At 39.2% G+C, this 22,493-nt stretch overlaps 2 protein-coding genes across 9 annotated transcripts; both read left to right on the top strand.

Annotated features, from left to right (window-relative positions):
- The first annotated feature begins 1,497 nt into the window (after window positions 1–1,497).
- On the top strand, window positions 1,498–12,469 carry LOC117590669 (protein Gawky). 4 transcript variants are annotated; one of them, XM_034283540.1, is made up of 10 exons: window positions 1,498–1,639; window positions 3,474–4,123; window positions 4,630–6,119; window positions 6,205–6,582; window positions 6,662–6,967; window positions 7,040–7,209; window positions 7,662–7,812; window positions 7,880–8,067; window positions 8,131–8,410; window positions 10,941–12,469. In XM_034283540.1, the coding sequence occupies exons 2-10, from the start codon at window positions 3,685–3,687 to the stop codon at window positions 11,685–11,687; spliced, it is 4,149 nt and encodes a 1,382-aa protein (XP_034139431.1). In that variant the 5' UTR covers window positions 1,498–1,639; window positions 3,474–3,684; the 3' UTR covers window positions 11,688–12,469. The 4 variants fall into 4 exon arrangements, with proteins under 4 accessions (XP_034139431.1, XP_034139430.1, XP_034139429.1 ...); XM_034283539.1 differs by having other exon boundaries at window positions 7,871–8,067; XM_034283538.1 differs by having other exon boundaries at window positions 3,474–4,177.
- A 1,513-nt stretch (window positions 12,470–13,982) lies between these two features.
- Window positions 13,983–21,785, top strand: LOC117590671 (glutamate receptor ionotropic, kainate 2). 5 transcript variants are annotated; one of them, XR_004574319.1, is made up of 15 exons: window positions 13,984–14,124; window positions 14,185–14,346; window positions 14,408–14,641; window positions 15,569–15,735; window positions 15,813–16,049; window positions 16,137–16,289; window positions 16,478–16,681; window positions 16,777–16,980; window positions 17,041–17,145; window positions 17,214–17,669; window positions 17,758–17,959; window positions 18,145–18,333; window positions 18,507–18,819; window positions 18,899–18,980; window positions 20,684–20,738. XR_004574319.1 is itself a non-coding variant. In XM_034283543.1 (15 exons), the coding sequence occupies exons 5-15, from the start codon at window positions 15,619–15,621 to the stop codon at window positions 21,646–21,648; spliced, it is 3,102 nt and encodes a 1,033-aa protein (XP_034139434.1). In that variant the 5' UTR covers window positions 13,984–14,124; window positions 14,185–14,346; window positions 14,408–14,424; window positions 14,510–14,641; window positions 15,569–15,618; the 3' UTR covers window positions 21,649–21,785. The 5 variants fall into 5 exon arrangements, 3 of the variants coding, with proteins under 3 accessions (XP_034139433.1, XP_034139432.1, XP_034139434.1); XM_034283543.1 differs by lacking the exon at window positions 18,899–18,980 and having other exon boundaries at window positions 14,408–14,424; window positions 14,510–14,641; window positions 18,507–18,776; window positions 20,684–21,785; XM_034283542.1 differs by lacking the exon at window positions 18,899–18,980 and having other exon boundaries at window positions 13,983–14,124; window positions 14,510–14,641; window positions 18,507–18,776; window positions 20,684–21,785.
- Window positions 21,786–22,493: the final 708 nt, after the last annotated feature.

The raw sequence follows: 22,493 nt of genomic DNA, 5'->3' as shown, positions 1-22,493 counted from the left end.
TTTTTTTCTTCAAGGAACCAAACCTTTTTCTGATAGGCTTCTGGATTTAAAATGTTTGAATGAATTATATTTTTTTTACGGCAAACCCTTTGCGAAGAAATTTTAAAGTCCGGTATTTTTATACCCGGTACTCTAAGAGTAAATAGGGTATATTGTATTTGTGCGAATAACGGTTGAACGCACAGAAGGAAACGTTTCCGACCCCCTAAAGTATATATATTCTTTATCAGCATCAATAGCCGATTCGATAGAGTCTGTCTGTCCGTCCTTATGCGCGCCTAGTACTCAGTGACCATAAGAGATAGGACAACCAAGTTTTGCATCCAGACTTCTGTATGCTCCACTGTTACATGTGTATTTAAAAAATTAGCCCCGCCCCCTTGCGCCCCCGCAAAAGGGCGAAACCCTCCCAAACCTACAATTTTGAAGATAAAAGAAAACTATTAACGCCATTCCTTAGGGAATGGCCTTATTTATTAGATCACCAAATTGGGTGATTGGATCATTATTACATTACATTACATACATTACTTGCAGTGTCCGTGTGAATCAAGACAAACCCGGTTTGGAGCGCTAAAAAATCATTGGCTACACGCACTTATACAAATGTAACTGGGGCTTCTAGCTGCGTGTTCTATACGCACTAATACTTGTAGCTGGGACTTTGGCTGAGGCCTGGGACTCCGAGACGCACATTGAGCGGTGACGTTTCGCTTGTATTAAGCTGAGAGTCTACTATACTATTTGGTTAGTGGTTACTGCAACTGTTAGTCTACCTGTTCGCCTTTGCCCTAAGGTCACACTGTTGTCGGGCTAATTCGATTGTTTTTCGATCTGTAGTTTGCTTAGTCTGCCTGTGTGTTATATTTGGCTTCTGGTACCACTGCGATTTGAATGGGCGCGTGTATTTAAACTTGTTTGTCTTTGTGGAGCTGGGCGTCACAGTTAACCGCTTGGTTACCTCAAGGAACCAAACCAGATGATATTTTTTTTCGTAACGCTTGATAGCGCTTAAATCTTTTTGTAACGAACTTTGCCATTCCTTCCGACGCCAAAATTTTGCACATACACACGAAAAATTAGGGTCACAGGGTCACCTTTCTTTATTTTCTGTAGTTTCGAATTCAACATTTCGTTAAAAATACAGCACAAAAATCAAACATTTTTGAATTTCAAAGCTTTTAATATCCCAGACGTTAAACTAATGCACGTGGTGTTTGGGTCCAATTTTTAGGTGCAGCAATAAGCTTTTCATAATGGCAATGTTCTTTAGAACCAGATCTAAGACTCTCATGCAATGTGAAAAAACAATCCGCTACCTCTGAAAAAAGCCTTAACAAAAAATGTCATTCTTTAAAAAAATGTCTGCCCTTGAAAAAAAAACAATATTATTATAGATATTATAAATTTAAAAATTCAAGAATAAGCGTTTTAGATGACTAAGTAAGTATTTTCCTCGGTATATCGACGGTATATTTTAAAACTGAAATAGTATCTTTCAGTATGACACTTCTGAGGGTCATCGATAAATACGCGTTGTTGAAATTATTGTTCTGATTTACGAATGCATTTACGAATTGTGTGTTCAAACAGTTTGCGGTGAAGAAAGCTTATGCTTTAGTTGGTATTAACACTTGGAGTATGTATTTCTATGCAAAAGTGACGTTCCGTTCAAAATAAACGGGTTAATATAAGCCAGAATATGTTCATGCATATGTATGTATGTAGGTACATGTGCATGTTATGCATAACATGGTCCTGAATGAAATAATTATATGTTTCCAATTGAATTTAATGTCCCATATGTACGCACATATCTATGGAAGAAGTGTTATTATAATTTTAAAAGAATTATTGAATTTTTTTGAGACCATGTGTATGTGTGTATTTATGTACTTTTGAATGTACATGTATTTGTCTCGTTGCAGAATGAGTGTTGCCACGTTTTAAATATTTTACATAATTGCGTACGAGCTTACTTGGCTTGCAATTAGCTTGAGGATTTCCGTTATGTTATTCTTGTTCTTTTAGTAGCTACCTGCTCATAAACAAAATCTTTTATAACAGATTTTAGATGTATTTGCCGCATTCACATGCCCCACTTCAAATTTGAAAGGGCTTGGCTTCCTGACCAGGTGGCAACATTGCAAACAGTTTTTTCACTCTCTTGTTTCTTTTGCCGTCCGCGTTGAACGTGCGCAACAAATTCGCATTCAAGTCACATCGAAATTGTAATTATTTTTTACTAGAACTCGATTCCAATTTTAAGTAATGCCATATGTATATATATATCTGCGCAAAATATTTAACTTTCCTTTAGTGAAATGTGAAAAGAAAATTTCGGTCGCTTGAATACGTAAATATGTATGTTCCACTACATACACACACTTTCTGAACCGTCAGTGGCTTGGCATGATACACACACACACATTTGTATTGATATGTAGAGAAAATCAACTTTTCGTTCGCATAAGAAAGGAAATTATTGCAAAAATATATATACAGAAATATGTGCAGAAATATATACATGAAAAATATGTGATTCGTAAAGTACAGTAGCGTAAAAGACAAAACAAAAGTAAAGATTTTTAATGTGCAATTTTCGGTTCTTGAATCTCCATTTTGAACATTATTCCAGTTTTCGTTGGTATTTTCCATACACAATACACTCGATATATATACATACACTCTCAGCTATATTTGTATATATATATATATGCATATATTTGTATATATATATATATATATATATATATATATAACATGGATCTGCGTATATGTTAGTGTGAGTGTGTATGGATACACAGTTTATAGAAAATATTTTCTTTAGTGATTGAGCATAACTATTAAAACATGCATTTGCACATGTTCAGTATATACATTTTTTCTGTATTGTAAACATGCAAATATCTGTGCGAGAGCGTATTCATGCAATATAGTGTTGTTTTGTTTTCATAAGCATAAAAAACGAACACAATTTGTGTGGCTGCTGGTTAACCGCGAGTGCAAAAGAAGAAAAGGTACAGAGTTAACATAGGGTGATTGCGTCAATGACGGCTGCTTGGCTCGACCAGAGTTGTCAAGTATGTTCCACACTTGGAATATGCATAAGTATGCGTGGTGGACCTTATTAAATATTTTTATCTTCCTTCTGTTCCCTAACATTATTAATTTCAAGAAAAAAGAAAATTAATTTGATTAATGCTATCAAGTCTCGGATTTCTATCAAGTGTATTGTTAGTTGCAATAAATGTCCAAAGATATACGCGGTACATACGGACAAGTTATAAATACCCAAGTACATATGTGTATGTACGTGTACGAATGAATGCAGTATTTCTTCTTTGCCAATAAATACAAACTATACCAGACCAAACAATTAATTTATATGTTTCATTTGTAAAATTCGTTGAAAAACAGTGTACTTTATTATTATTTATTAAACAAATATCCTACCTTGAATATTCCCTCAGTGGTGAAACGAAATACGCACGGAAACCAATATAATCAGAGTAGAACAAAGAAGATAAGGACGAGGACTCTTACTCCACTCCATAGAATACCTACGAATTATTAACGATAGCGATTATTGCTTTTGATAATGACGTTGACGATCATGTTGATGCTGCAATAGTTGGGAATGCAATATTTGGAGCTAAGGATCAGTTGGACCAATTGAACACAATGCGCGAGGCACTCTTTTCCCAGGATGGCTGGGGTTGCCAACATGTCAACCAGGATACAAACTGGGAGGTACCAAGTTCTCCGGAGCCAACCAACAAGGATGCATCTGCACCTCCCATGTGGAAGCCGAGCGTCAACAACGGTACAGATCTTTGGGAATCGAACTTGAGAAACGGCGGGCAGCCGCCAGCTCAACAAATTCCGAAGCCCTCTTGGGGTCACACGCCATCATCCAATCTGGGCGGTACGTGGGGAGAAGACGATGACGGGGCGGATACTGGTAGTGTCTGGACAGGAGGATCCGTTAACAACACGGGAACTGGTGCAGCCGTTAGTGTCAATCCAAGTGGAGTCAATGTAGGCCCCACTGTTGTTCCCACTGCTGGTCCTCAGTGGGGCCAGGGTGTTGTTGGAGTTGGCGTTGGACTAGGATCAACTGGTAATAATAGTGGTTCTGGAACTAGTGGAACCTTGCCTGTGGTAACACCAGGATGTAAGCTTACAAATTTACAACAGTCGCACTGTGCAACTAAATTCAATAATCCATATAATGTCTTAAGGAAGTTACTTTAAAATGAAAGTAATTTTGTTGCCTGGTTTAAAGAAGCAGGCAGGCATCAGCAGTAAATATTTCTTCCTCACAAACATTTCTTATACTAACTAACTTTCTGTCCGATAAGTCAAATAGTCGCATAAGTATGAAATATTTTGAACTCCATCCACCAAATTCTGAGAAGCTTGAGTTGTCCAGAATTCGGTAAAATTTCGACGGCGTCTTGGCCATTGACATTGACAGATATGTACCTATACATACACATGTACATATATATGTAGGTACATAGAGTTGGGTTCGTGTTGCACAGTGTTTTAGAAGCATTCCTAGATATTGTATATTTTGTATAATGTTTTATCGGTTCTCTTCTCGTGCGGTTGTTTTACTTGCAGGTGGAAGCGGTTCAAGTAACATAAGTGGAGCTAGTGGAATTGGAGCTGGAGGTGGAAACAATGCCGGCAATACTGGCAACGGGTGGGGTGATCCTCGCGAAATACGCCCGTTAGCCGGTGTGGGCGGAGGACCTATGGACATTCGAAATGTCGATCATCGCGAAACGTTACGCGGTGGCGGGAGTGCTGGAACTTCGTCCGGGGATCCTCGAGACATTCGCATGATTGATCCGCGCGATCCCATTCGTGGGGATCCTCGTGGAATATCTGGCAGGCTCAATGGAACTTCAGAAATGTGGGGTCACCATCCACAAATGTCCCACAACCAATTACAGAACATGAGCAAAATGGTTGGGCAAGTTTCCGGCTCGAATGTTGGAGCGACATCCGGTCCTGGAATTGGTCCGGGCTCTGGTGGCGTTTCTGGTGCCGTATCAACAAATATTGCAAACCAATGGGGACCTACCCAAACGGTGGGAGTGGGCGGGAGCGTTACAAAGGACAAGATAAGTGGCTGGGAGGAGCCATCGCCACCTCCACAGCGCCGCAATATTCCAAACTACGATGACGGGACATCGCTATGGGGGCAACAAACCCGAGTTACTGGCGGCGGCGGCGGTCATTGGAAAGACATGACCGACTCTATTGGACGCAATCATCTGATTCGTGGACAAAATCAAACTGTTGGTATCGGTATTGCAGGCGTTGGTGTTGGCAACAGCAATGTTCCAGTTGGTGGCAATCCCAACAATCCCATGACCAGTGTAGTGGGACCCCAGGCGCGTCTCTCATCCGTGAGTGGTGTGCAGCACAAACCAGATGGAGGCACAATGTGGGTGCATACGAACAACGTCAGCGGAAGAAACACAGCGGCAGGTGTTAATGCTTGGGGGGACGACAGTCATAACGTTGGTATAGGTGGTCCCAGCGGTGGGTCTGTATCTGGCAGTAACTGGGTGGACGACAAATCAAGCGCAGGACTAGCACAAAATTCTTGGAGCGACACGTCGTCTGTCGGAGTTGGCTGGGGCAACAAGCAGAGTAAACTGCCATCAACAAGTGGCTCATCAGGTTGGAGCACGTCGTCGAGTATTGGTGTTGGTGTTGTCGACGGTAGTGACCTCGGATCCGACTGGAGCGCCCATGGTGGCATTGTCAAATCACAGCAACAGCAAAAGATGGCTGGCTTGAATGTGGGAATGGTAAATGTTCTTAACACGGAGATGATAAAGCAAAGCAAGCAGTATCGCATTCTGGTAGAAAATGGATTTAAGAAGGAAGATGTGGAACGGGCGCTAGTTAATTCCAATATGAACATTGAGGAAGCGGCTGACATGCTCCGGGCCAATTCGTCTTTGGCCATGGATGGCTGGCGTCGGCACGAGGAGAGTCTCGGCTCCTACTCCGATCACTCTAGTTCAACGAGCAGTGGGGGCTTCGCTGGACGCTACCCAGTGGGCGCTGCGCAACCTTCGATGTCATTCCCTCCTGTAAGTGCTCTGGCGGATTAGGCATTCGTAGCCCTTCTAGATAGGTGCATAACAAGATTTTGAACATTTGTTTCATTTCCCACAGAATAATCTTATGAACAATATGGGCGCTGCTGCGGTGACAGGAAGTGGAAGCAACAATTCCAACATGGCCGCCATGCAAGTGCAAAAGTATTTGAGTCAAGGCCCACACGGCGTTGCCGTTGGGCCTCAGTCCGTGGGCAATGCATCCGCTGTGTCAGTGGGATTCGGACAGGGTTCATCAAACGCAGCAGTGGCTGCTGCAGCCACCGTAAATATTGCAGCTAACACAAATAATCAACCGTCTGGTCAGCAAATACGCATGCTGGGCCAGCAGATTCAATTGGCCATCCACAGTGGTTTCATATCCAGTCAAATATTGACTCAACCGCTCACACAAACTACCTTAAATCTGTTGAATCAACTCCTTAGCAATATAAAGGTAATTTCTTATTTTATTCTTATTCTTATTTATTATTATTATTTCGCTTTTCTAACCACATTTTCTTAATCACCTGCAGCATCTCCAGGCAGCCCAGCAATCTCTGGCTAGAGGCGGCAATGCCAATCCAATGGCAGTGAATGTTGCCATCGCTAAATACAAGCAACAAATTCAGAATCTACAAAACCAAATAAATGCACAACAGGCCGTTTACATAAAACAGCAAAATCTACAACCGAATTCACAGCAGCAACAACAGCAACAACAACAACAACCACAACAACATCAATCAGCACACCTAAACAACTCTGGAAATGACTATATGAGAGGTCACGATGCAATAAATAACTTGCAAGGAAACTTTTCTGAGCTCAATCTTAACAAGGTGAACATGTCGAACATGATAAAGAGGAATATACGCTTAGATGGTATCTATAACGTATTAATTGATTTACAGCCAAGCGGATACCAAGGGGCATCCAATCAGCAGTCCCGTTTAAATCAGTGGAAGCTTCCAGTATTAGAAAAGGATGATGGCACGGACTTTTCGCGTGCTCCAGGTGCGACTAAGCAAAATGTATCAAGCAACTCAAACAATATGGGCTCCTTGGGTCTTCAAAATGATGGGTAAGTAAATAAACATTTCATACAACTGAATTTTCTATCTTAAGTACCAGGTAATCATAGAAGTAACTAGCGGGGTATACTATATTCAAGTAACTGATAAAAAAGGGGTTTACTACCTCATTGATGTTGATCAGCGTCGAAGTGATGGGGGAAAGAGCGCTGTAACGGAATGTGCGGTGTGAAAGCAATTGTAATATTTGTCATAAATGGGACAAAAGCGGATAGACGGAGTACAAGAGTGGGAGTGAATATTTATGTACATACATGAGTAATACTAATCATAAGCACTAACCAAATAGTATAGTATATGTATGACACTAACCATATATATATATATTTGGTTAATGCTATAAGGTAACGGTAACGTAAGGTAACATGTAACGTTAAAGTAACTACTACTCTACTGAATGATATTGTGAACTCGTGAAATAAAACGTATACTTTTATCCTAGTACATGGTCAACTGGACGCAATATTGCTGACGGTTGGCCGGATCCCTCATCTGATAACGAGAACAAAGACTGGTCAGTTGCACAACCAACTACAGCAGCAACCGCTTACACCGACCTGGTGCAAGAGTTCGAGCCAGGCAAGCCGTGGAAGGTAAAACTGTACAACTATGCAAAGTCTAAACATATCCAAGCAGAAGTTTATTTTTAAGGGTTCTCAGATCAAAACCATAGAAGATGATCCCAGCATAACTCCCGGCAGCGTTGCTAGATCTCCATTGTCCATTAATCCGACGCCAAAAGATGCTGATATTTTTGCCAATACTGGCAAAAACTCGCCGACTGATCTGCCCCCTTTAAGTTTGTCATCTTCAACGTGGAGTTTTAATCCTAATCAAAACTTTCCAAGGTGAATACCAAAAGTAAAATATTTGCAATAAATATATATAACTATTTATTATACATTGTCAAGTTGGTCGGACAACAGTCAGCAGTGCGCATCCACCTCTGAGCTGTGGACTAGCCCCATGAACAAAGCATCGTCTCGGGGACCCCCGCCTGGATTGACTACTCATGTCAATAAATCTGGCAACGGAGTGAGTGGCTCCACTTCTACATCATCTACGATCGCTGGTGGTGCCAATGGCTGGATGCAGACCCGAAGTGGTGTCCCAACAACAAATACAACTTGGACTGGAGGCAATACTTCGTGGAGTTCGAGTTGGCTGCTTCTGAAAAATCTTACAGCTCAGGTATGCTTTACAAAAGATTTCCAAAGACACATCAATTCCATATGTACAGACTAGCGGACAGTTAAATGTGGACACTCGTGTTAACTGACTTAAACCCGATGGGGCGAATTCAAAATGTAAAAAGTCAGTCGGGAAACATTTTTATTGGAAAAATACATTCAATTTAGTTAACTTACCGTACTGTTTTCATATCGACATGCCGAATATTATCGACAAAGTTTTGAGGTCCAATTACATTATGTTACACCATTTTTTATGGATGATAAATCCATCCACAACAAATTTGTAACATAATTTTGAAAAGCGGTCTGCTCAGGACGTAAGACCACATAAGAGACAAAAAATGTAGGATAATATTATTTAACGTTTGAGAATCGAAAATCAGTTTAAAACGCCATCCACTATAAGAAGGCAGTTCATTCAGCACGGTCGTTCTCCAGAATAAATTCTACCTATTTAACTAAAGAAACTATGTACCCAGAAAAGGATCCTATTCTCCAAACTCAACGAAACTTAGGCTGTAAGTGTTTGGCGTTTTTTATTTAGTGAATCTAAAATCTATTTTATTCGAATAGTATGACAAATCATCTCCTTGCACCAGTGCTGCATCGGTCAGGAATATTTGTTGTAAACTCGTCACTCCAATAGTTAATTAATAATATTCGATTTTTTTCAGATTTAGATTTATTGGTATGAGTAGTCTTCGACTTCATAAAGTATGTGTATTCTTGATCAGCATTAATAGCCCAAGTCTCTGTCTGTCCGTCCGTCTTGATGAGCACCTAGGATCTCAGAGACAATACGACCTAGAGCAACAATATGTTGTATCCAGACTGCTGTGATACCACACAGTTTTTATACCCGGTACTCGAAGAGTAAATAGGGTATATTGTATTTGTGGGGAATAACGGTTGTATGTAACGCATAGAAGGAAACGTTTCCGACCCCATAAAGTATATATATTCTTGATCAGCATCAATAGACGAGTCGAGAGAGCCATGTCTGTCTGTCCGTCTTGTTTGTCGGCTAGTTCTCAGAGACTATAAGAGCTAGAGCCACCAAATTTTGCATCCACACTGCTATATGCTCACACTGAAACCAGTGTATTTAAAAAATGAGCCACGCCCCCTTCCGCCCCAGCAAAAGGGCGGACTACTAAAACTAAAACGAGAGAGAATGGCCATATCTATCAGATCACCAATCCGATCCGATCGGATCATTATTATAGCCAGAATAAAGAAAAAATTTGCTGTGGCTAAACCCACCCTGTCCAGCAGTTTTGTTGTTATTTTTACATTCTCTCATTCACACTCTGCTTATGCTTCACTCGGCCCCTGCCGATGCCTCTTCCGACTTTTAACCCACCCCGTCGCGCAGCTTTATTTGTTTTTTTTTTTGTGTGCGGACGGTGCCTCTGCCTCTGCCTCGAGTCTGCAGTGTGTTGGTCTAGGGAAGGGCGGCGAGCTAACGGAGCGTGTTGTTGTGAGAAGTGTTGTATATGTAGATGACAGATGAAGAAAAAATTTAAAATTTAACAAAACACCGCTAAGGTGCAGATGTAGTACTGAGTGCCGGGTAAAATGCGTCTCACACGTCCCTTCTCGTTTAAAATTGAAAATTCGAGAAAACCAAAACAGCAGTTGCGTAGAGTGTGTCCATATCTATCAGACTCCGGAATTCCCGGATCAGATCGATTCATTATTATAGCCAGAATGAGGACTTATTTTCCTTAATCTTGTCCTCAATTGTTAGTCCTATAATTATACCGGTACTCGAAGAGTAAATAGGGTATATTGTATTTGTGCACAAACGTTTCCGACCCCATGAAGTATATATATTCTTGATCAGCATCAATATCCGAGTCGATTGAGCCATGTCTGTCTGTCCGTCCGTCCGTCTTGTTGAGCGCCTGGATCTCAGAGACCATAAAAGCTAGAGCCACCAAATGTTGCATCCAGACTTCTGGATTCTTGACTTCTTTCGCCCCCGCAAAAGGGCAAAAACCTCCCAAATCTACAATTTTGAAGATAAAAGAAAACAAAAAACGCCATTCCGTAGGGAAGGGCCTTATCTATCAGATTACCGATCAGATTATTGGCATCCGATTGGATCATTATTATAGCCAAAATGAAGAAATTAATTTGCAGTGGCTAAACCCACCCTGTCCCGCTGTTTTTTTTTTTTACATTCTCTCATTCACACTGCTTCTGCCTCTGCCGACTTTTAACCCACCCCGTCCCACAGCTTATATTTGTTTTTTTTTGTGTGCGGGCTCTGCCTCTGCCGCGAGTCTGCAGTGTGTGGGTCTAGGGAAGGGCGGCAAGCTAACGGAGCGTTTTGGTGTAAGAAGTGTTGTAGATGTAGATGACAGATAAAGAAAAAATTTAAAATATGACAAGTAACCGATAAGGTGCAGATGTAGTTCTGAGTGCCGGGTATAAAAGTTGTGACGCGTAAGAAGCGTCTCACACGGTCCCTTCTGGTTTTAGTTTTGTGCTCTAACACTTTATATGTTCTATTTTCTTTCCAGATCGATGGTCCTACCTTACGTACCCTGTGCATGCAGCATGGCCCTCTTGTCAGCTTTCACTTATACTTAAACCAAGGAATTGCCTTATGTAAATACACGACGCGAGAGGAGGCAAGCAAGGCGCAAATGGCTTTAAATAACTGTGTTCTTGGAAACACAACCATTTTTGCTGAATCTCCGAGTGAGAACGAGGTACAGAATATCTTACAACATTTGCCGCAAGTCACATCATCAACCATCTCTGCTATTGGAAGTAGCGCTGGCAGTAGCGTTGCAGCAACTGCTGCTGGGGGTAGCAGCTCGGTGTCTAGCCTATCCGGGAACAGTAGCAACGGAAATGGCAACGGAAACGGCGGCGGCGGTCCCAGCGGCAATAGCAGCGTCAGTGGCAGCAATCCAAGCACAAGTGTGGCAAATTCGAATCTACTTAGTACAAGCGGTGGGTCGGTTTCCAGTTCCGGTGGTGCTGGCGGCTCTGCAACGGGTCCGGTCGGCAGTACTACGGTGAACAGCACTTCCTTGAATGGCTCTGCAGGTCCCGGAAACAGTGCCAACCCAAAGAGTACCACAAATAATATAACAATGAGTGGTGGTCAGTCCGGCGCATCTGGCTTAACGAATAGCAACAGTTCCACGTGGCGTCAGACAACTCAAAACCAACCGTTATCCGGGCAAAGCAGGCCGACAGGCAGAGAAGCTGACTATGATTATATATCTCAATTTGTTTGTTCCATTGTTGATGATTAAAAATCGATGACTATCGGTCATTAAGCATCGACTATCGCATTCTGTGACTCAAGACACACACCCAAAAGCTTCAAATGATTCGATACTAAGTATGTATGGAAAGCAAGACCATGTTGTGAAGTATATAAAAAATGGATCGACTGATAGACGAATGGACTTAGAATTTTGTATGCCCGTAGATTTATTTTTCTTCATCGTTCATAGAGTTAAACTTCTACATGTAAGTTACACTTTAATTAAGGAAATCCCGAAAAACATGCTGTAAAAAAACTTAAGTGAAATACTTGAATCGTTTGACTAACAAACATGAGCATACCTTCCTATTTGAGTGCAAGTATTTAGACTCTTTAGCGCCCTTTGCTTACCGCGGGAAATTAATTGGGAAATTCTCAACAATATTTATACATTAAAATGCGTATATGCGTTAATATATATGTATATGTATATATATTGTATAGTATATGTATATGTATACAAAGGAATTTTCTCAAGTCTACATTCTGATAGATTTGAGATATACATATGTTTATGTATACGTATATATATTAAATATATTGTGTAAACTTGTGTTAAGTCTATGTTCCCTTGTCCTTGTCCACATCGATAATCCAGAGACCATTCATGAGTTTTTTGTATTTCAATAACGAAAAGAAAAAAATACCTGTGTTATATACATTATAGGAAGTTATAATCTTATTACGGTTTTGCTTTCATTAAAGCATTCCCACCGAAATAATTCGGTTATACATTATTAGATCACAATAAAAATATCAATGAAGTTATTTAGAAAACCGCCTTTGAATATTGACTCATACGAAAGAGGTGGCAGTGAATTATATGAAAAATATTCACTCCAATACAAAATCATTTAATATATTTGTATTTTTGTTAGTATAAAATGGATCGGTATTGGGCTTCAATCATTTGGATGTTGATAACCGCTTAAGTAGGCATTCATTCGGACACAATGGCAGTATTTTCTAGGATACACACTTACATACATATGTATGTTTTCTCATACAGATTGGGCAAACACATTGGTGATCAAATTTAAAAAAAATAAGTCTAGTGATCGATCAATTTATCCTTGGATCTATTTAGAAGAATGGGAGCCAATTTTAAAATTTAACATTGAGGAACTTGATATTGAAGTCGGTTAATGTTACAAGTTAAAAAAATATATGGAACTGTAATTATCGCATTCTAAAGAGCGAAATCCAATTTCTACCTTAATGAACTTTTTCAACGGAAACAAAATATGGTTGGACGACTGCTTTAGAACCAGTTCTTAGCCAAATTAAGAAACCATTTTACAGTCCACAATTTTCCACGATGTCTGTCTGTCAGTTTTCAGAGTAGTCTCTGAACCTTCCTTTATTCACCTGATTTTCATGTATATCCTCATGTGAGGCGCTTTTGAGACAAACGAATACCCGGGAGTAATACAGATTAAAAGCTACAATTGTGTTGAAGAAAATTATAACTAAAATTACCAAAGAAGAGTTCTGAGTGTTTGTTGTAGAGGTAAATATGTTGTGTAAATATATGTATGTTTATGTATATTTTTAGAGCTGGTAGGTTAGTAGTGGTATACCGTAAATCATAAATATATCATCACAGAAGAGTTTATTGTAGATGTTAAAAAAGTTAAATAAGTTAATAAGGGTAAAACCACTTACATACGTATGTACATATGTATGTATAAATGTACATATGTGCAGCGTTATTCAGTTACCCGTGTACGAGTAGTTTTATCAAAGTCCTAATAATCAACTAATAAATAATTCATTATATTTTAATTAAATTACTGTTACTGGTTAAATCCTAACCCCAAATAAGTAGAATATACACACTCTTTGCATCACATACATATGTACATATATATGTTTTCACAATATACAAGTGAGTACACATGTACATACATACATATGTGAAACAGCATTAAAAAAAAATCCACAGATATGTAGTTAAGACGATACTAAGATGTTAAAGACGATTTTATCACATACATATTTGAAAATAAATATTTTAAATTCGGCTCTCGATTAATTCAATAACTGCCATCGAAATGGCAGTCGCGACATCTAATTAAAGTTTCATTTTGGTTAAAGCCAGTTTTTGTGATAGAAATGCATAGCAGTACTGTGGCTGCTTAACGCACCATAAATCGGTAAAAATCGATCATAATCGACCAGCTGGTAGGGCGGCCAAATAAACGTAGCTGTTGCACTGCAATACAGAATGCACTTATATGGCTTCGACAGAATGAAATCAATAAATCGGCGAACGCATAAATTCATTGTTAATTTCGAACTAGGCTTGTGCAAACGCGTCTCTGTCCGTCCCTGTGTTCTCATGATGTTTTGGAGCGGGGCCGCTTTGTGTGCATTTTTCTTTGTTACTCACACGTCGGGGATTCCCCCCCTAATTAGAGTCGGTAATAATCTCCAATGGTCGCAATCAAAGTTTATGCTCTTACTTCATACTAATGCCGCAGGTGCACTTTTTCCAAAAAATATGGGAATATACAACACCGAACTGGCCTTTAGATATGCGGTTCATAGATTAAATCGGGACAAGAGCCTTCTGCCAGAAACGAACATTATCTACGAAATTGAATACGTCAGTCGAATTGATTCGTTTGAGACAGTACAAAAAGGTATGTTCAAGACCATCCCTGCCCGATATCCAGTGTTAAGTTTTTTCATTCAAACTACTAGTGTGCAGACTTGTGCAGGTTGGTGTCCAGGCCATTTTTAGTCCAACCGACTCTGTTTTGGCAACTCACATAAATTCAATATGTGACGCTTTGGATATTCCAGATATAGGTCGTTCCATCCACGACTTTTCCATTAACGTCCATCCATCACAACAATACGTTAACAGTGCATTTATCGATGTTATACGCTATCTAAATTGGACTAGGTTCGGCATTTTGCATGAAAAAGATTATGGTAAGTTGGCTGTATTATTATACCCGGTACTTGAAGAGTAAATAGGGTATATTGAATTTGAGCGAATAACGGTTGTATGTAAAGCACAGAAGGAAACGTTTCCGACCCCATAAAGTATATATATTCTTGATCAGCATCAAAAGCCGAGTCGATTGAGCCATGTCTGTCCGTCCGTCTAGTTAAGCGCCTGGATCTCAGGGAATATAAAAGCCAGAGCCACCAAATTTTGCATCCAGACCTCTGTATGCTCGCACTGTTACAAGTGTATTTAAAAAATGAGCCCCGCCCCCGCAAAAGGACGAAAACCTCCCAAATCTACAATTCCGTAGGGAATGACCATATCTATCAGATCACCAAATTGCAATACGACTGGGGCATTATTAGCCAAAATGAAGAAATTAATTTGAAGTGGCTAAACCGACCCCGTCCCTCCGCTTATACTTGTTTTTTCACATTCTCTCATTTACACTCTGCTGCTGCAGTATGCGGCCTCTGCCTCTGACACGTCTCTGCCTCTGTCGCGTCTCTGCCCTGAATCTGCAGTGTGTGGCTCTAGGGGAGGATGGCGAGCTAAAGGAGCGTGTTGGCGTGAGTAGTGTTGTTGATGTAGATGACAGATGAAGAAAAAATTTACAATTTAACAAATAAGGTGCAGATGTAGTATTGAGTGCCGGGTATAAAAGTTGTGACGTGTAAGAAGCGTCTCACACGTCCGTGACACTGTTGGTGGGAGAGGGGGAGTTTTCATTTGCCCCGCCAACATTTCGTTGCCGTTTTAAAACTTCTCGCCGGGGGCAAATAATCCACGGCACGGCCTTGTCTGTGTTCTGATTATTTGGTTTGTGGACATTTCCTGTTGGCTTTTTCTTGCTTAAAAAATCACATCTACTATCGCATATACATATATGCATATGTTTGTATCTGCAGGAATTATTAATTTACACCAGCTTTCACGCTCCGTTCAAGCGGAAGTGCACATGCGAAAAGTTTCCCAATCATCTTACCTTTCTGCGCTGAACGACTTTAAGAACAAAGAGATACATAACATAATTATTGATATAAACTCGAACGGCATTAAAGCGCTGTTGAAAAATGTAAGTGAGTTAGTTAGGTGGTTCCTCAAAATTTTTCAACATTATGTGTTCCGAATTTGTTTCATTCGACCTAGCAGATTCTACAACAACAGATGAATGAGTATAAATATCACTACTTTTTCACAAGCTTTGACCTGGAAACATTTGACCTGGAAGACTTTAAGTATAATTTTGTGAATATAACATCGTTCCGACTGGTCGACATCGGTGATGTAGCTGTAAAGGAAATTCTAAAGGATCTTGAGTTCTTTGGTCAGAATATGTTCCAAGAATCCGATGAAAACTTGTATTTACGAAAAGCGCTCACCATTGAGGTAGGTAACCATTAAGTAAGCCTACGAGGATCTCTAATCAGGATTATTAACTGTGTCAAACCTTGGCCCGTCCCCTGTTCCTTTCAGACTGAGCCAGCCCTAATGTTTGATTCGGTTTATGTATTCGCTATTGGACTGCAGACGCTGGAACAGTCGCATACGCTGTATCTATCGAATTTGACTTGCGAAGACGAAACTCCGTGGAATGGGGGCTTGAGCTTGATTAATTATATAAATGCGGTTCGTACACACATTTATATACGTATGTACATACATACATATGTAAATGTACATATGTACATATATATGTATGTATGTACATATAAAATAATAAATAAAATAAATAATAAAATAAAATAATATATAAAATACGCAGATAGAACAGAACTCAGCGTACGTGCATAATGGAAAGTATATTTATCCCACAGGTTGAATGGAAAGGTCTGACGGGTCCTATTCAATTCAAAGAAGGACAGCGTGTTCAATTCAAGTTGGACCTAATAAAACTGAAGCAGCATTCCATTGTGAAAGTTGGAGAGTGGACACCCCAGAGATATCTCAACATAACTGAGCCAGCAATGTTCTTCGACTCGGGTTCAATGAATGTAACACTGGTAGTAATAACGATTCTGGTCTGTGAAAAATGTATCTTTTATATACTACTATATGTACATATGTATGTATGTATGTACATACTTACTGAAATCACGCCTATGTTTAACTTCAGGAAACACCATACGTAATGATGCACTATGGGAAAAATTTTACGGGAAATGAAAGATTCTATGGCTTTTGTGTTGATATATTGGAAACGATTTCACACGAGGTTGGTTTTGATTACATACTGGACATAGTGCCCGATAGAAAGTATGGTGCCAAGGATCCCGAAACCGGGGAATGGAATGGAATGGTTGCACAGCTAATGAAATATGTTCGTTAACCCATTAAATTCTATAGCCTCATTTTTCTCTACCCAACTAACACATTTTAGAAGGCGGACTTGGCTGTGGGCTCTATGACAATTACATATGCAAGGGAAAGCGTTATTGATTTCACAAAGCCCTTTATGAACCTTGGAATCAGCATATTATTTAAAGTATACGAATTCTTGTTCCTGATAAGATTTATAGATTTGGTGAACTCATTGTTATTATATTTTGTCAGGTACCCGAATCAGAGCCTACCAGATTGTTTTCCTTTATGAATCCTCTGGCCATAGAAATCTGGATATATGTTTTGATTGCATATTTTCTTGTGTCAGCTAGTATATATATTGTAGGAAAACTGTCCCCTATCGAATGGCAAAGTATTCATCCGTGCGATTTGGATAACATTACGATTGGAAATCAGTTTACAATGTCTGACAGCTTCTGGTTCACCATCGGAACGTTGATGCAGCAGTCATCGGATGTATACCCGAGAGCAACCTCAACACGTATAATTAGTAGTATTTGGGGATTTTTTTCCCTGATTATTGTGGCATCATATACTGCAAATTTGGCTGCTTTTTTAACTACTGAACGAATGATAAACCCCATTGAGAACGCAGACGATTTGGCAACACAGACAGAAATTTCGTACGGTACATTAGAGAGTGGCTCGACAATGACATTTTTTCGGGTAGGCTATTGACCTGCTATATGTATGCGTGTATATTTTTAGACCGTTACAATAATATACTTGCTTTAAAACATGCCCTAAATATAAGGATTCCATGATTGAAACTTACAAGAAAATGTGGAGAAGCATGGATAACAAGAAGCCATCGGCATTTACCACTACGTATGAGGACGGCATAAGGAGAGTAAATCAGGGCAATTATGCCTTTTTAATGGAGTCTACAATGCTCGATTACATTGTACAGCGCGACTGTAACTTGACCCAAATTGGGGGATTGCTGGACACAAAAGGTTTGTAAAAAGCACTTTGGCACTTACATCCTACCTACATATGTACATATGCTATGCTATGCAATATTTGTTGTTAGTGACCCGGAAATTCCTTCCTGGAAATTTGCTCGAAGTCTAGAAAATATATTGAATACATAAATATTATATAAATAGTATAGAAAATTTTGGCTTATTGCACCGGGCAGGGTATGGTATTGCCACACCTAAGGGCTCTCCGTGGCGGGACAAAATATCCTTGGCGATATTAGAGCTTCAGGAAAAGGGAGACATTCAACTGCTATACGACAAGTGGTGGAAAAACACTGATGAGACGTGTACCAGGAGGAGCACCAGCAAACAATCGAAGGCAAATGCATTAGGACTGGAAAGTATAGGTATGTTTACCCACATAATACCATACGCTTCCTTCTGTGTGTTAAATGTTTTCCAGCACAAATACAATACACCCTACTTACTCTTAGAGTTTCGGGTATAAAAACTCTTTGGACCTAATCTAAAAACTTAGAGATTTACGTTTTTATTTACATATAACATACCTTTCTTACAGGCGGTGTATTTGTGGTTCTAATCGCAGGGATTCTTGTTGCAGTAATTGTTGCGTTTTTTGAGTTCTGGTTCAATTTTAAATACAATAAGAAATCAAAGCCACTGCAGAACAATTTCTTCCACACCGCTGAAGAGGGGATACTGCATACGGATAAAGAATGCGTTTATATACCACCCAGCCGCTCTTTCTGGATCGAAATTTTTGAGGAACTTCGTTATGCCTCGTGGTGCATGAACAAACCCATAAAACCAGAGCTTACTCAGATAAGCGGCGAGTTTCAGGATGACCATTAAGAGATGGATTCGTTTTAAGAGTTAAATAAAATGATTTCATAAAAATGCATTAATTATTATGTTTTAAAACTTTAGTACTTAACAAATCTTCTTTTTTAGATCACATCTCAACAGCCTGATTATTATCTATATACCTATCTCGTGTCACGGGGTTAGTGACTGAACTCCTCTCCTCTAATAGGTAGGTCTGCGAATCGGATGTAAGCTATTTTTCATCTTCATATCTCTTTACGTTTTACCTGCTCATATCAGTTACAAGAGGTGCGAAATGAAAAATACCAACATGGAACACGGAGAAGGAGTCAACCTCGACTGCTCATACTTGACACTGTCAAACAAAATGACCAAAAACGGCAAAAAAACTCTAACATTTAACAATTAAGGCACCACCCTAAATGTTTAGCGGTCTGCTCATAGGCACAGTTCAAAAAGAATAGCAATCTTTGTTGTTTTTCAAGTAGGTCTGCAAATAGGTCGTACGATTTTTTTTCTTCATATCACAACTTAACTAATAATCGCGATTTGAATGTGCTTTTTTGATTAATTAGGGATTTTCTTTATTTATTAGTATGTTTTGTGAAAACTACATATATATTTACATATGTATATGTTTAAATTCCTCTTGAATTTCAATCAAAAGAAGTACGTATAAACAAAGACAATTCGAACAGAGAAATGAACGCCGGTACATGCAGTGGCTCCATCGCATAATTGGACAGCAGTTTCCTCTGTACGAATGTGCTCAAAAAGTATAATTTCTTTACGGTTAAACCAACCGTTTTTACTTCCAACTTTATAGTATTACCTATCCAAATCATAAACAAAAACTCATACTTTTTAGTGAGAACAGTTAATTTTAATCGAAAAACCAAAAAAAGTCAGGGCAAAAATGCCAACAAATCTATTTAAAGTCCCAGTTTTTCTTATCGAATATATGCAATGGATGCCTGGAATTATACCAAACAAAGCAAAAACATGTTGTATGGAGAACTTACTTAAAAATCGATAGGGAAAAGTCGTTTTCCCATTTCGTGTTTACATTTGTATGAGAGATTTCCCCTACCTTAGTCCATTGGCAAGCTCTAACAATAAATAATTAGGTCAAGAACTTGTACTGAGAAAATTAGTTCTCGAATAAGGTATTTTGATGCTGTATCATCTAAAAAGCCATTTTTTATGGTGTTTATTATTAAAAGATTTTATTGAATGAATGCTACCAAAAAAGTTTGAACTTCTCTTATTAATTTTCACCCTGCAATGCAATGATACTGAATATGTAAAGAACATACAGGTATACACACATACATACACATCTACATAAGTGTGTATGGAGTACGTATCTTCCTATTGTATTCACAGTGCGCATGATCTAGCCATATTAAATGTGAGTTTAAGAAATCAAAATAAAGTCCTGCACTACAAACAATACGGTGCAAAAAGTGGAAAATTCGGAAAACCTCTTGATTTCCGCTGAACTAAAGTTCAAGTTCCTGTAAATAGTTTAAAAGTTAAAACCCTGCCATTCACATTAGATTGCATTCATAGTAGATTGCTGCCAATATACTCGCATACGAGTACCGTACCTGCAGACAAGCAACTGGAAATATTTACCAAAAACAATGGGGGTAATGCAACTGTAACCTTTCCTTTAATCTGGGCATTTCGTTTTCAAAAGTACGAAATGCAACTTTCAGTTTGAGACACATAAAGTAAATAAATACATATATATTCAGTGTATGTACATATGTATATGCAACTCTATGTTGCATCTACATACATATATGCATCACCATATCAGCCGAATCGATAGTGTCGGACCATCTGTCGATTTGTCTCTTGACGCAAATTTTGAAGTTTCAGTTTATTTTTACCTTTGTCTTTTAGATGAGGACATCGTAACAATGATTACACGAAATCAATTTCTACACCGGCATATAGCCATTGGAGCTCTATATTTCTTACTGATAATAACGGTCCTGGGGCTCATATATGCACTGTCAATCTTCAACAGCACTGAATTGCCATTCATGGTGAAATCACCATCTCCGCCAGTGCAGAGTTCTAATTATCAGCAAAAATCGATGATAAATATCGATGATGATAAGCGTGGGTTGAGTAATAGCCAAACAACACAACCCCCTTTTAACAGTCATGAAACTAGTGACGATGATCAGCAGCATATATATATCGACGATGTCTATAGGTCGGACAAATTGGTTAGGTCGTTCAAGCCGGAATATTTTTATACTCGTGCGTCAAAATTCACAGCATCTGGGGGACAGGGGCATTATAAGCCACCCAAAATTACCTCAGAATTAGGCTCTGGAACATCAACACGAAGTAGTAATAATGATTTAAATCAGTTCGACAGACTAAGAGGCATGTACGTCGACAACGAAGAAGCAAGTGGCAGCGGCTCCGAAGATAAGGATATAAATACTTCTTTGGATATGGAGACAAAAAAGTTCATAAAACGCATAAACTTAAGACTATTGAAAAAAGGTGAGTCAAATATGACCGTGGGAAAAGGAAAAGAGCACGACAGCGACCGTCCCCGTCTGTTAAAACAACGATCGCACAGTGGCAGGATGCGTTACGTACGGGTACGAGTATACAGCAATAAAAACCCAGTTGAATGGCCAACAAAACAAATAGATCAGAGGAGCAACAAGCCACTGGAAAAGGCGAACTCATTGATGGAGGATGACCGGAAACAAGAACGTCGCATCATTAGTAACGAGAAGGAGAGTGCAGATCGATCCCGAAAACTTTTATTGTGCGAACAGGAAACTGAATCTGGAGTTGGAATGGAAAACGAGCTATGCCGTATGCTATTTAAAGAGTCCTGATTAATTGTATATGCTTGTGCTTTTATGTATTATGTATTGTGCCCATTCGACTGTAAGACCCCGAAATTTTAGCTTAGATTAAAATACTTACTCCAAGCAAATAAAAGTAACTGAGGATTGAGATCTGGTGAATGAAATGGCTATCGAATTTTAATAATAAACTTTCAGATGCTTCGACCTAGAGAATTGAATACTAAAACCTCTATGGAGTCTCTGCAAAACACGGCACCATATCTGGGCACAAAACATTCTGAAGTAATCTGGATAGTACGTTCCTATTATAATTTCTCAAGAAATTATACCAAGTTTCACAAGCCTTGAAATGGGATGCGCTTTCAATAAAAAACTGCCAGGAACGATCGGAATGGTCGAAAAACGAACCAAAACGAGAAGGGACGTCTGACGCTTCTTATGCTTCTTACGCGTCACAACTTTTATCTCCGGTACATTTTAAATATTTCAACATATGTCATCTACATCTATATGCACATCACTTCTTCCGCCAACACGCTCTTTTAGCGTGGTCTCAGCAGTTTGGTGGCCAAATTTGTTGGTTTATAGTCTCTGATAACTTGCCGACAAATAAGACGGACCGACAGACATACATGGCTATATCGACTCGGTTATTGATGCTGATCAAGAATATATATATATATACTTACTTTGTGAGGTCGGAAACGCTTCCTTCTGTGTTAAATTTTTTTCCCCACAAAACATTATACCAAATTTACTCTTCGAGTACCGGGTATAATAAAATAAATTATTGGATTTAGGTAAATAGCAAGGGTTTTATATGTTTGTACAAACATATGTATGCTTCCGAGGCGAGTTTGGTGCTTCTGATT

The sequence above is a fragment of the Drosophila guanche genome, unplaced genomic scaffold (genome assembly GCF_900245975.1).
Source record: "Drosophila guanche unplaced genomic scaffold, DGUA_6, whole genome shotgun sequence".
Lineage (NCBI taxonomy): Eukaryota > Metazoa > Arthropoda > Insecta > Diptera > Drosophilidae > Drosophila > Drosophila guanche.
This window is presented reverse-complemented; position numbering and strand designations above follow the sequence as displayed.

Coding starts and splice junctions, on each gene's coding strand:
- LOC117590669 (XM_034283537.1), top strand. CDS start 3,685: ATGCGCGAGGCACTCTTTTCCCAGGATGGCTGGGGTTGCCAACATGTC. Junction 7,210..7,661: donor TTGGGTCTTCAAAATGATGG/GTAAGTAAATAA, acceptor CTTTTATCCTAG/TACATGGTCAACTGGACGCA. Junction 7,813..7,870: donor AGCCAGGCAAGCCGTGGAAG/GTAAAACTGTAC, acceptor TTTATTTTTAAG/GGTTCTCAGATCAAAACCAT.
- LOC117590671 (XM_034283541.1), top strand. CDS start 14,043: ATGATGTTTTGGAGCGGGGCCGCTTTGTGTGCATTTTTCTTTGTTACT. Junction 15,736..15,812: donor TTAAAGCGCTGTTGAAAAAT/GTAAGTGAGTTA, acceptor TCGACCTAGCAG/ATTCTACAACAACAGATGAA. Junction 16,290..16,477: donor TGATTAATTATATAAATGCG/GTTCGTACACAC, acceptor TTTATCCCACAG/GTTGAATGGAAAGGTCTGAC.